The sequence below is a fragment of the Squalius cephalus genome, assembly GCF_949319135.1.
Source record: "Squalius cephalus genome assembly, chromosome: 6".
NCBI classification, from domain to species: domain Eukaryota; kingdom Metazoa; phylum Chordata; class Actinopteri; order Cypriniformes; family Leuciscidae; genus Squalius; species Squalius cephalus.
Window position 1 is genome coordinate 38570271 of NC_137127.1, and position 13657 is coordinate 38583927.

General features: G+C 37.7%; 1 protein-coding gene across 1 annotated transcript; it reads left to right on the forward strand.

The window, feature by feature from the left end:
- The first annotated feature begins 3659 nt into the window (after positions 1–3659).
- LOC307160294 (trypsin-2-like) lies at positions 3660–6688 on the forward strand. The gene is made up of 5 exons (XM_079874266.1): positions 3660–3762; positions 3887–4037; positions 5874–6121; positions 6250–6386; positions 6483–6688. Exons 1-5 carry the CDS (start codon positions 3723–3725, stop codon positions 6630–6632), a joined length of 726 nt encoding a protein of 241 aa, XP_079730392.1. The 5' UTR covers positions 3660–3722; the 3' UTR covers positions 6633–6688.
- Positions 6689–13657: the final 6969 nt, after the last annotated feature.

Below are 13657 nucleotides of genomic sequence, written 5' to 3' on the forward strand. Positions count from 1 at the left end.
CTAACAAACAGATTAGTTTAACTAACGTACAGTCGTCCCAGATCAGTTTTGGCTAAATACATTTGTGTGAAACCGATTGGCTTGTAAGTATATATTATTTTTCTCACAAAGAAATTGAGGACAGATGATTGGAAGGTAGGTGTTATTTGTTTTATTTGAAAAAATGTTGTTAATTTGATCAAATAAGTGTTATTGGCTTATGGATATTTTTTATTGAACACATACTATTATATAATATATAATATTTATATGTTGTTTCATCTTATGCAAAATTAATATATAAATAGTAAACTGTATGATGTTAAATTCACTTAGACACTATTGACACTAAAACACTTACAAAAATCTTAAAATTCAATAAACTTCTGAGAGTATACTTCAATGCCTACTTAAAACTAAGAAGTTGACTGAAAAATGAGCAAACTAACAGTATAGATTTATTTGTAGTAGGCTATAGTTGCAATATAAAGAAAAACTGTATAAACTAGTTGTGTGTATTCAAAGTTTACTGCTGTTACACTAAAGTACACTTAAAAGTCTACTTTTATAAACTAAAAAGCCAATTTAGTTCCAAAAAGTATTGAAATAGTATGCGTACAGTACTAGGAAAATACACTTGTAAGGGCAAGCAAATATGTATGTTTGAGTGTGTAGTTCATGTATTCCCTGTATTGTAGGGACAAAGTAAAAATTTTAAAAGTAGAAAGTATCATAATAATTATGTTTTTTTGAAAATGTATGTTTCACCACAACATGTAAATCCTTTGTGTGTGTGTGTGTGTGTGTGTGTGTGTGTGTGTGTGTGTGTGTGTGTGTGTGTGTGTGTGTCTGTGACAAACATTTGTACTTTCTTTACTTCTCTAAACTCCACACCACCAAAGACAAAACCACAAACCCAGATCTAGGGGAAGAGATTGGCCAATAGTTTTCCCAGAGGTAGAGTGGTTTTGTTGCAATTGACCTTTTTCACATTTCAGGGTTTCACAGAAGCGGAAGTCGTCACAGTTGGGTAAACTTTTGTAGCGGTGAATAAGAGACTACATTAAATATATTTTTTGTGTGTTATAATTTGCTCAAATAGCAAAAGACGCTCCAAGTTGTTTTCACAACTTTCAAAAAGAGTAAAAAAAATAGTGAGGGATTGATAACAGTAGTAAGAAGAGAGAAAGATGTCAACTTTACCATCACTCCCACAGCCGCTGTATTAGAAACACCCTCACAACAGGGTTAACTAGTTTTTTGTAATTTGATGCAAAGGTAATATACTACAAAGTATAGTGTTATAAATGTAAAAAAATAAATAAAAAAAATTATATAAAAAAAGGATTTATGATGCTGATGACCGTTAAAACACGTCATCACAGTCTGTGAAAGCAGTCCATGAATGCATAAACTGGGCCCACACAGACGGTTTCAGTCACAAGATTGTGACTTACTAAAATTGTAGCTTTAAGGTGTACTTAATTCTGTAAGAATTTTGTTTTTTCTAGTGCTTTTAATACAATTCAAGCACATCTTTTAGCTTATACATTACTATAGGATTGTCAAAAGAAAGTCAGTCCTTATTTTTTTTTTATCTTAATGGTACCAGTCTACTTTTCTTTTATTAAGGGTCCCCTTTAGTATCATCATTAATTTAGATTAAGGGTCATCATAACAGACAACAGAATGTTTACCAATCAGCCTGATAACACATCGGTCAGAAACACCGTCTGGCACAAAGGCTTTGGTCTGGGGCAAGATTGGAAGGTAATACATGTCGCTTGTGTTTCATTATGTCTGTTTATCTGATATACAAAATCCACGCCACATGCATGCGAAACAGAGGAGGCTGCATTTTGAATATTGATTAGTCCTTTTGGGAAATAGACTGTGATAATTAGTTAGGAACCTTCTGATTTTTCAGGTTTTGTCAAAAACAGACCTCAGCTGTCAACAAACATTTCATTATAGCTTTGAACATCTGGTGACTGAATAGTGTGGTTATGGAGGTGTAAATGCAAAATAGATATTTCGGGTTTTTTTAAGGAAAAGTTGGTATTTGACTGTGAAGAAATTTTCTGGTTTGTTGCTAGGTGGTTGCTAAGGTGTTTTCAGTGGTGGTTAGCATGTTTCTAGATATTTTTTAGCGTGTTACTAAGTGGTTGCCAAGGTGATCTGAGTGGTTGTTACCATGTTGGTAACAAGGTGGTTGCCAAGGTGTTATGATTGGATGTCAGTGCACTGCTAGTTTATCATTTGCAAGTGTTTTGTCTGGCCAGTTTACACATTTAAACAATTTCAAACCATTCAAGCGCAAGAAGATCAAACAACAAAAGCTTTAACAAAGATTCATCTATATTTAATTTATACAGTGAACACTATAGTGTTACTTTACATTTATTACATTTCTGTACTAGAAGATCTTTGTTTATTTGAAACTTTATTGTATTGTATTTTATCTATGCTTGTAATTAGCGTATTTGTTCTTATTTTATTACTGACTCTTCATTTGTCTTTAATAATGTTTGAACTTTATTAGTTAAGCTAGTAGTTTTTGCTGTGGTATCAAAGTACTTAAAGTGTGTTTTAAGTAATAAATGGAAAGCAAAGTTACACTTGCTGATCCGAAAAATTATCCGATCCGTGACTCAAAAAATGTAATATGAACCGAAGTTCTGAACCGTGAGTTTTGTGATCTGTTGCACCACTAATTATTTTCAGTAACACTTTATTTTGATGGTCCCTTTTGAACATTCAGTTGACTATAAGTAACGTTGCACCTACATCTCTGCTAACTCTAAGTGTTAGTACAGTATTAGTAGACTGGTAGGGTTAGGGTTAGAATAATTTGACATGTAGTTGCAAAGTTACTTATGGTCAGTAGAATGTCTGTTGGAGGACCATCACATTAAAGAGTTAGCAGATATAAAGCAGACAGTCTACTAATACTATAATGAGAGTTAACTGACATGTAGTTGCAAAGTTACTTATAGTCAACAGAATGTTCAAAAGGGACCATCAAAATAAAGTGTTGATTTTGCATCGGTAAGTATTGTAGCCAATCACAGACATGTTGAGAATGTGAATGCAACGGCCAATCTCTTATTTATAACCAACAGAGTATAATGACGAAGTAAATAAGAGGTTCATTGTTTGCTTTCTGTATATCCCATTCATAATTTGAATAAAGATTTATTTTTCATGCTGCCAAGTACACACTTCAAAATTTCGGGAGTCACAACTGTATTAAAATAAGAGACTGAATCTCAAAAGTGCGATGTTTACCAATGGACGAGATGAAAAAATGATGTCAAAACAGATTGTTATTTTGTGTGATGTTGAGTCAGGCCATCAGTATGTGCTATTAATTAGAGAATTTGTCTTTTATCGAACAGTTAAGAAAACAATAAACATACTGTACAAAATAAAAAGTCTTCACAATCTTAAGTTGTGTGTCACTCATAAAGTAAAAGCATTTTGGTCATCTGTTTTTATACAAGCTTCATACTGTCATAAGTCAGCGCTTCCTTCCAACGCATTTATTATGACCATGGAAAACTGTATGAAAAGAACTGTTGTCTCACATGCTCATTTTTACTTGTGACTCCTTTGTTGTGATCTTATTGGCTGGTATAGATTCTGTAGGGGTGTTCAAAAGATTGCTTAAAAGCATGAATGCTAATCTTGAACTTTGCAGAAGTGCTCTAAAGCTGTGAGCAGTCCTTCTCTCCTTTACTGCAATGAAGATTGTTGTGTTCACTTTGCTGGTTGTGGCTGTGGGTATGTAGATCTCTCTTATTAGTAATTATTCATGACAATTGTTTGTTTATGCCTACACTGATATGTATTACAGATAGTCTTTAGCATTAATATTAATAAAAGAACAATTCATTTCTCAATAAAGTTTACAGCACAGGTGATAAAATCATTGGAGGTTATGAATGTCCACCCCACTCCCAGCCCTGGCAAGCGTACCTTACGGACGGGCATTACTTGTGTGGAGGATCTTTGATTAATAAAAGATGGGTTGTGTCTGCAGCTCACTGCAGTTTCATGTGAGTATATAACTTCCCTTTTTAACCTGTATTTTTTTTAAAACATGTTAAAGCTACTTTACCATCAAACTGCCTTTTCCCTAAAGAGTACCCTTTTAAGGAATCGATTAGCAAAAGGTTGTTATTGTTTACCATTTCTGAATGTGTATTAAAAAAATTCAAAATTTCTAAAGAAAAAGATAATCTGTCAAAGTTACACATTATGTACTATAATAAAGATGAGAGTACGTTAGTCTACCAACCATTGGCATCCAGCTCTAATTATGACCGCCGCTAGCATAGCTAGCGAAGCGGTCATATAGGGATTGTCAAAGTTTTTTTTTTTTTTTTTTTTTCCGTCATCTACTTCCTGAATTTTTGGTCAACGATACCAGGGACACCGAAACACCGGGGAACATGAAATTTGGTGGGCATGTAGCCCCACTAGACTTTTACGGAAAAATTTCGTTTGGTCCCCGGGGGCCACTCCCCCCCTGCGCTGGGCCCCCCGAAACCCAAAAAATGCAGTTTTTCCTAAATAACTACCTGAACCGTGGCACCGAGGATGAATACATTTTTATGGTATGTTGGTCTTAAGGGCCCACATCAACCTAGCCCATAATCACTCATTTGTGATTTGCACCCCTTCCCATAAAAAATGAAAATGCAATATTATTCTGCTTTAATCGCCCCTATCTTCAGTTGAGATGTTCAGAACTGCACCATATTTCATGTGTATGATTAACTTGACATCCTCTGGGGGTATGCTAAGTTTCGTAGAATTTCATCCATGGGGGGGTATAAAATAAATTAATTTATGTGCACATTTAGTGACTGTACACTCATCGGCCTGTAGAAGGTGGTGTTGAGCGAAGGGTTGCTGGTTTAGGATGATACTGTCACACACACACATGCAGGAATACAAACAAACGCAAGCATGCACACACACTGACATCCACACGCACAGACACACACCCATACACACACATACAAATCCACATGCACAGACACACACACGCGCACACACATGTACGCACAGACACACACACACACACACACACAGACACACACATACACAAACACACACACATACACATACACACACACACAGACAGACATGCACATACTACTACTTTTTTTAGGTATCAGCCATATACCCGATTTACCAATACCCAATGTGTTATGCTTGGGCAGTATACTAATGAGGTGGGTGGGACATGTTTCATGCCATGTTAGATCACATCCTGAGAGTCTACGCTTTCAGAAAATATATAGTTTATATAGTTGAATCAGTTTTCTCTTCATGGTACAGACCAAAATGTATTATGTGTACACTTTCTTCACCTAAATCCATAAAATCCCATTAATTTCAATGGGACATTTACTTAAGTGTTCTACTAGGTACAGTGGGAATGAGTTTAATTTTGTTAACATTGTTTTTTTAAAACTCTGGGACCAGGGCTACAAGATAAAACCACTTTTTTGGGGAAAAAATGTTTTTTATTTCAGTAAAACACAACAAACCCATGCCAAAGTCAGATAACTGACTTTTACCATCAACAGGCACCTCAACCGTTTGGTAGAGGTTTGTAGAAATTGAATGGGAGGGTGATTTTTTTGAAAAAAAAAAAAAAAATCACAGATTTTTCATACTTAGTATGTATAAGTATAAGTATATTTTTTGTGGAAAGCCAGTGCAGGCCTGAGCGGGATTTTTATTGTCTGCAATTGTCTTGCCATAACCATTATGTCTCTTAGACTAGGTAAAACCTATTTAAGACTATATAAAGAGGTAGGCAATATTCTGATAAACATTATATCAAGGCTGAGTAAAATATGAGTTTATTTTTCAAGTAGACGCCAACTCGTCATCCACCTGGGAAAGCACAACGTGTCTGTTACTGAAGGCACAGAGCAGCGGATCGATGCAGAGAAGGAGATTCGTCATCCAAACTATAATGGTCAGACTCTTAACAATGATATCATGCTGATCAAGCTGAGAAAGCCTGCCATCTTCAACAAGTATGTGAAGCCGATCCGTCTGGCAACCAGCTGCTCTTCTGCAGGGGAGCAGTGCTTGGTTTCTGGATGGGGCAACACTGGAGGTGAGATGGCTGAATAATTAAAATCTTCTTACACTTTTATATAATATGGTCAGGCATTAAAACATGCATTCATTCATTAGATGCGTAAACGATGACAACTTTTAGCACTGTTCATATTCTTTTTCCAGTTCACGATGCTTCTGTCCTGCAATGTTTGAATTTGCCTGTACTCTCAAGTGCGCAGTGTAGGGGAGCATATGGTGGAAAAATAACTGAAAACATGTTCTGTGCTGGATTCATGGAGGGAGGCAAAGACTCGTGTCAGGTATGTTATTGACTCAGTCTTCCTCTTTATATGCGTTTTAAATTTTTATACAAACCACAATTTTGTCCTTTTATCATTTTCCAATTTTCTTCTCAGGGGGATTCTGGTGGCCCTGTGGTGTGCAAGAGGAAACTGAAAGGTGTTGTTTCCTGGGGCAAAGGCTGTGCTGAACCAGGCTTGCCTGGGGTTTATGCTGAGGTGTGTCGTTACACTGACTGGATCAAATCCATCATAGCTAATAACTAGCTCTTTGTTCAGCCTGGTCGGCTAATTTTCTGTAATTAAATTCAGTTTGAAACGTGTATGTGTTTCTATCTTTTATTTTTATATGGACATTGTTTTTAAGCATTTTTTAATCAGTTGCTCCACACCCCTTACGCTGAGCTTCTACAGCAGCATGGCAAAATTAAGTACCCCATTATATGGGTCTGCAATGTCAAATGGAAAACATTTGAAGCCTCAGAGTATCGACAACAAGGCCATCAGAAGATGTAAGTTCTTACATACAGTAGCTAGTCGACTAAAATTCCTATTATAATGTTATGTCTAAAGGCTTAGCAGACAGTCAATCACATCTGTTGCCTCATATGCACATGCTTTGTATAGTCACAGAAACACTGTGTTGACACTGTGTTGACTGTTTCAGCTAGGGGAAAAATGTCAAATAGTGACTAAAAACACGACAATTGTAGAAGTGACCGTTTCATTCTTACTTTTATAGTCTGAAAAGTCTGTTCAGTACAAACTTGACAACAGTCGGCAATAATTATGAACAATGTGAAATGTAAAGCAAGTTTACCCGTGGTTAGAATGACTCAGGGATAACTATTATGTGAAAGCACTTTGTAGTACTGGAAATATGTATTGATTATTTTAGTATTTCTGTATTTTTCTATGTCTAAGGTAGCTTTTGCAATAGCCATATGAAATTAGGTCTCAGTGAACAATACAATCTTTGTCAATGTCTGGGGCAAGACAAAATTACAGTGTCATTCAGTCTCAGTTGCTCTACTCTTTATAAATAAACACTTTCTAATAAAACATTTACAAACTGATTTTTGGACTGAAATTAGTTTAGATGACAGCTGAGCAATTCGGTTTAAGGCCACTTTCATGGTTATTTGGGTCAGAAAGTCACACCCTGCATCCCAATGTGCATACTATGCATCCTAAATAATATGTCAGCTTTTAAGTGTGTCCCAAAGCATAATATAGTGTGCCAAAAGTCCCCGAATTATCTACTATTTCTGTTAGATTGTCGAAGTGTGGATCTGTGCACACTCTAATGGCTAATATTGCCCACAACCCATTGCGCTTTAGAGGAGGATTCGGTTCAGAATAAAAAACATGGCGGATGTGCACGATTAATGGTTAAGTAGAGAGGTTTAGATAAAGGGGTTTGAATGATCAACATTTAACCTTATAAAAATATTTATTTAATGTTATCTTTGTTATATCGTCTGCAACAATAATGTGCACTTTTAAAAAGATCTGTTTGGCTCTTAACTTAAATGCGTCATTATGAAAAAAATATTAGAATAGTTCTCCGCATGAAAGACCTATGACTGGTAGATCAACGTGCTGCTACTTTTCTCTCCAATACGGTAGGAAATTAAATTAAATGAAATTTGGAGGATTTTAACTGTGACAAGTTGAATGGCAAAAGTTGGACATGAATTGGGCCATTAAATGAAATCAACGAGGAGGAGGTGGATCCTGAAGAGCGTGACAGGGAACAAACTAGCATGTTTGATTGTGTTGAACTAGATATCACCCTCTAGATATCAGGTCTCTTGAGGAGACCTAAAAGTTATCTAGGGAAGATCTTTCCCCATCACCTCCACCGCCAGCATTTAGCGCTCTCTGCAACATCTGCATACACTGGATTCTGGAAGGCCTCTTGAACCTTGCTGCCCTCAAAGACATGCTACTATCTATGACTACTATCATATGCAAGCAGCCAGAGACACTAACCAATCAATAAGTTGCTGAGATATTCAGAAGAATGCAAATATTTAAAAAAAGGAGTTTTATGTGTATAGAATGTTCTCTTAGAATTAATCTTCAAACAGATGTAACGGAACTGGAAATGAACAGATGGTGTTATAAATAACAGTGTTTTGTTTAGTTGAAATATAAAAGGGCAGTATGACATAGCATTATTTTCTCCTGACAAAAGGTCCATCTAATTCTACATAAGCCTTAAAGGGTTAGTTCACCCAACTGCATATTTCCTCACTTTAACTGAAATGATATATATATATATATATATACTGTATATTTTGTCATGAGACACGAAAATGGAGACAGTGGATGGAGACGGTGATCGTGTTTGGTCTGTTCTGATTTTCTACACAAATCAATTGGAACACATGAAATATTTGTGTTTTTGAATAAATTTTGACTGTAGTCATATAGGCCTGTTATATAACATAACATATAAATTGGTAGATTTAGGAGTAGGGTTGCGTGTTCAAACATGTTTAAATGTTATTAAAAAAAATGTGTAATAAATGTAAATAAAATTATGAAAATCACACGTCACAATAGCAAAACTATACCCCAATATATCTCATTTCAAAATTCTTATGCCCATCGCATCTCTGTATAGCATCAAAGTTTTCTCATTGTAAGCAATTGAGTACCCTGCACATAGAAAAATTGTGCCATTTCCAAAAGCTTGAATGCAATGGTGTCTTGTGGTAACATTGTAAATGAGTGAAGTGCAAGCATTTTCAAACTCGGTTGCCCGTCTCAGGGCCACTTGCTCTTATGCTTACCGCCTGGTTTGGCAGGGGCCTGGACGGGATGGGTGGACTGCCTGTGGCCGGCCCCACGCTGTGGCCTGGGTGGAGTCTGCGCTTGAGGCCGAGCGGGGGCCGTTGCAGGAAGGCACCCTCTGCGACGAGTAGACGAGGGATCTGCAGCCGGCGACTGGATGGAAGTAGCAGCTGGCTGCCAGGGCAGGATGTGTTTGATTGCCTCCGTCTGCTTCCGTGCAACCGAGAACTGCTGGGTAAAGTTCTCGACCGTGTCACAGAAAAGGCTGACCTTGCAGATAGGGGCGTTGAGGAACCAGACCTTGTCGGGCTCACGCATATCCTCCAGGTTCAGCCAGAGATGGCGTTCCTGGACCCCTAAGGTGGACATCACCCGACCCAGGGAGTGCGCAGTGACTTTCAGTCCGTCGCTGTGCGCAGTTCAGGGGTTCTGCATAACCCCTGGGTCGGAACTACCCTCATGCTATTCCTTTAGCGCTTTGCCCTGGTAGACCTGCAGGAGCACCATTCTCCACAGGTTTTGTAAGACTTGCCCGCCAGATGGGTCGAGAACTTACAGGTCCGGGAGGGGAGACACGGATTATCCCTCAAAGAGGTAGCGGTCTTTGGACACAACTGCATCGCAACCGACCGCCCTACCATCGAGGGTAGTGAGGGTGGAGGAGGTACTACACCGGTTTCGGACAGAAAAAAATGCCGACCATTATCTATTGACCTCGTCATGCACTTCCGGAAAGAAAGGCACCGAAACGGGCCGTCCCATGAAACCAATCGTCCAGCCTCGAGGGACCAGGACACGGTGGAGGCCTTCACTCTAGATCGATTCTCTCGGCGGCCCGGGAAAGCATATCTGTCAGCTCTGGGTCGCACTCGGACAATGCTTCGATCCCCAAAGGAGGAAACGCAGCCAAATCTTCATCCCCGGAGGACTCAAGCTCACCCTCCGATGCAGCGATTGATATCTGGTCATCCGGTGGAGCCCCAAAGGAAACGACAGGTTCCCCATGAGACCAGCGCGCTCCTTCGGAAGCTCCACAGCTTGCGGTGTACTAGAGGGGTAAGGGGCCCACAGAGATTGGTTACTCGGTGGGGAAGCCCTCACTGTGATCCTCAGGTCTCCAAAGCTATCAGCCGAAGTAGCTCTTTTCTGGTAGCCACCAGAAGAGGAACTAGATCAGGGGATAGGCAAAGGGACTCGTCTGGGGTACTCAAGTCTCGACCGCAATACCGAGATGGTAATCCTCCCACAATTGGTTCATGACTCATCCACAAAAGCACCCTCAGCGTGCTTAACAGCCAGACACGTGAGGCAACGATCGTGACTGTCAGCCGGAGCCAGGTAATGACTGCATCCAGAGACACGGGTGGAATGACATCTTGAAAAAGATGCAGTGTCACACCCTTGCAAACCCTTTTAGGGAAATTAGCTCTCTCTCTGGTGCGCACAGGGGAAATGGCTGCGGCACCACCATCAGAAATTGTGCAGCCCGCTGTGTGCACTCACACTCTATGAAGGTGCAGCACCACAAGCAGGGATATAGTGCAGCCTGCTGTGTGCTCTCACTCTTTAAAGAGCTATGAAAACAGCTGTTTTTTGCCACCGTCTGAGGTGCCGTCACGCGAACACCGACTGAAGAGCCTTCTTCCACAAAGCACAGAAGGCACGTAGAACACTCTCATCGAAGATTGCAGAGCAGAAACAATAGAACACTACCTATTCTACTACCTACCTAACCGCTCGGCTCCAAAGCGAAAAGCAAATATGCGATGCACCCGCATCCGTATTTATACCAACGCTGCGTCAGATGCAAATCTCGCATTTAGTTACATTAAACATTACTGATAATGTCAATATATTTCACATTAATTTTCATCTTTTAAGTTTAGGATATTGTAATATTTCATAGTTAATAAACAAAAATCAACTCTATATCATTCATCAAGGACTCCAATTAATTAATCAGTGGAACTTTCATAACCCAAAAAGAAGCATCTACATTCCCAAGTAGTCCCAAGAAGTGATTGATGCACTCATGGAAGTGGACAGAGACATGGATTTCCATGCATTTATTTATTTTTTCCAAATGTGAAAATCACTTTATCGTGTTTTTATTCAACACATTTCACAATAAATCTTTGCTCATCTGCACGCTCCCTTTCTGTCATTAAAGTTTGTAATTGATTAAAGTTTGTATTTTGAGCATTTTCTTTCTCTTTAATCATCTGTCTTTTATTCTGACTGCTAATACTCCGTTTTTAAGTCAAGTCTTGCTGACATGAAATTGCATTCTGTGCTACTGTATGTGCTCATGATAGAGCAATTTTGGACTGAGAGGGAACATCATAGACATTCCTTAGACATTAATTTGAAATAATACAGCATATTCCACAAAAAGTGTTTAAGAACAATCATCTTTCAATTTCAAAACTAATAGTAATAATATATAGGCTATTTTTCATATTAATATGGTTACTCTTAGTGTATTACAGCAGTTATCCAAACAAAAGTCCAAAACACTTGTGAAAAATTAATTAAAAATAAAAGCTGATAATCATTGTGCTTTATTGCTTTGTGAAACAAGAACAACAAATCTCTAAATTGTCAATATTTTAGCCAGAATAATTAAATTCAGAATTATAACAATTATTTCAAACCTAAATTATTATATTATTATTATTATTGTTGTTGTTACATGACCCACCCTTAAATAGACAAAGCACGACTCAGGTTCATTAAATAGAAAAATAACCAAGATTTATTTTTGGCTTACACAAAGGTATAATCACACACACACGAGGATGCTTTCATCTAGGGCTGGGTAAAAAAAAAATATCGATTTCTCGATTTTAATCGATTCTCATTTTTACGAAACGATATCGATTCTTAAATCCCAAGAATCGATTAGTCATCCTGTTTTCAGTTGATGAATGAATGTAACATTGTTGCGCGCATCCCATCCAATAAATCGCAATAATCTTTGTGCTTTGTTATTATTGACATGAAACAAAGTCTCAGATTTCAAATTACTTCCATTTTCTTACGAAATTCAAAAACATAATTACAGTTTTGGCGCTGTGGCGTGAGATAGCTTGCTCAGCTCAAGAGAAGCACATGATCTTTTCTTCCCCCTTAATAACAGCAGTTACAGAGCGAAATAAACATGAATGAGCATCTGAAAGTGTGTTAAAAGGTAGAGTACAACTTATCGAAATCTGTATCATGTCAAATGGAATCGCTCAATCAGTGTTTCAACCGTGGAAAGACGTTAGTAAACAATGTCATGTAACGTCACATTTACCTCAGAAAAACCATATCCAGTGACCATAATCTGGTTAGTCAGCTAGAAAAATTAACTCTAGAGAGGAGCATTTTGTTAAATATATGCACCATATTACATATTCATTGTAATTTTTAATGTTCTTCAATATTTAATGCATGTTTGAATAAATCTGGAAAGTTTATGACAGCCACCATTTAAATTTTTATATAATTTCATATAACTTTGTTATTATAAAAATAAATAAAAGTGTATTTAAGTGTTTGTATACAAATCAGTTAATTTTTACCTTCAATATTATAGTAGGCTAATGAAGCCTATAGGCTACAACTGACTCCCATAGTTTACAATATTAATTAAGAGATTTGTTTTCCTTGAGAAAATTTGCAATGTATTGTACCTGATATCCAAAATAATCAATACTGAATCGAATCGAATTGCAAGCTTGTGAATCGAAATCGAATCGAATTGTGAAATTTGTGTCAATACCCAGCCCTACTTTCATCACAAACTACCCAAACAGAAGGAGCCTTTACACCACAAAGCAAAAAGAAATCAAACAGTCAAAATAAACCCATAAGTTTAATTCATTAAACAAAACCTTGTGAATCACTGAATCACATCCTTGTGCTGCAGTAATACATAGTGGGGGAACAAACAATATACAAACAAACAAACAAAAAAGGAAAAGAAAACTAGTCCGCCCCAAGGGCCTTTCCCATTTCTTTTGAGCCCGATTACCAGCTCAAGCGTCTGGGTGGACTAGACAATATACCCCAAAAAACAAACAAACAAACCAAAAAATCAAATACAACAAGATCAACAAATGGGATCCGTAGAGCTGAAAATAAAAGGATTAAAACACCTTTATTATTCATATTAAAACAATCACCCCATATTAAAACAATTTAATACTTCAAATCAACTCATACCTGTCTCAAAGATCCAAACAAATCCACATGCGAACCTCTCGCATACGAACACCACGAGTGTTGAGCTATTTCCGCCGGCCAGAAACAAACGCACCTACTATTTTCTTCTTCTTTCCAATTTTACGGCGGTTGGCATCCAGCTTTTTGGTGCATTACCGCCCCCCTCTGCTCCGGAATATGGATCAGATAATAGATTTTATAATACAACTTTGTCCATTCTCTTTCCTACACTTACATAACACTCATTCCCCTCAAATAAACACTCACACACAAAACACACT

Excerpts from the sequence above, each read along its gene's own strand:
- LOC307160294 (XM_079874266.1), top strand. The coding sequence starts at position 3,723 with ATGAAGATTGTTGTGTTCACTTTGCTGGTTGTGGCTGTGG. Across the intron at positions 3,763-3,886 it reads TTTGCTGGTTGTGGCTGTGG|TTTACAGCACAGGTGATAAA; the intron begins GTATGTAGATCT and ends TTCTCAATAAAG. Across the intron at positions 4,038-5,873 it reads GCAGCTCACTGCAGTTTCAT|ACGCCAACTCGTCATCCACC; the intron begins GTGAGTATATAA and ends TTTTTCAAGTAG.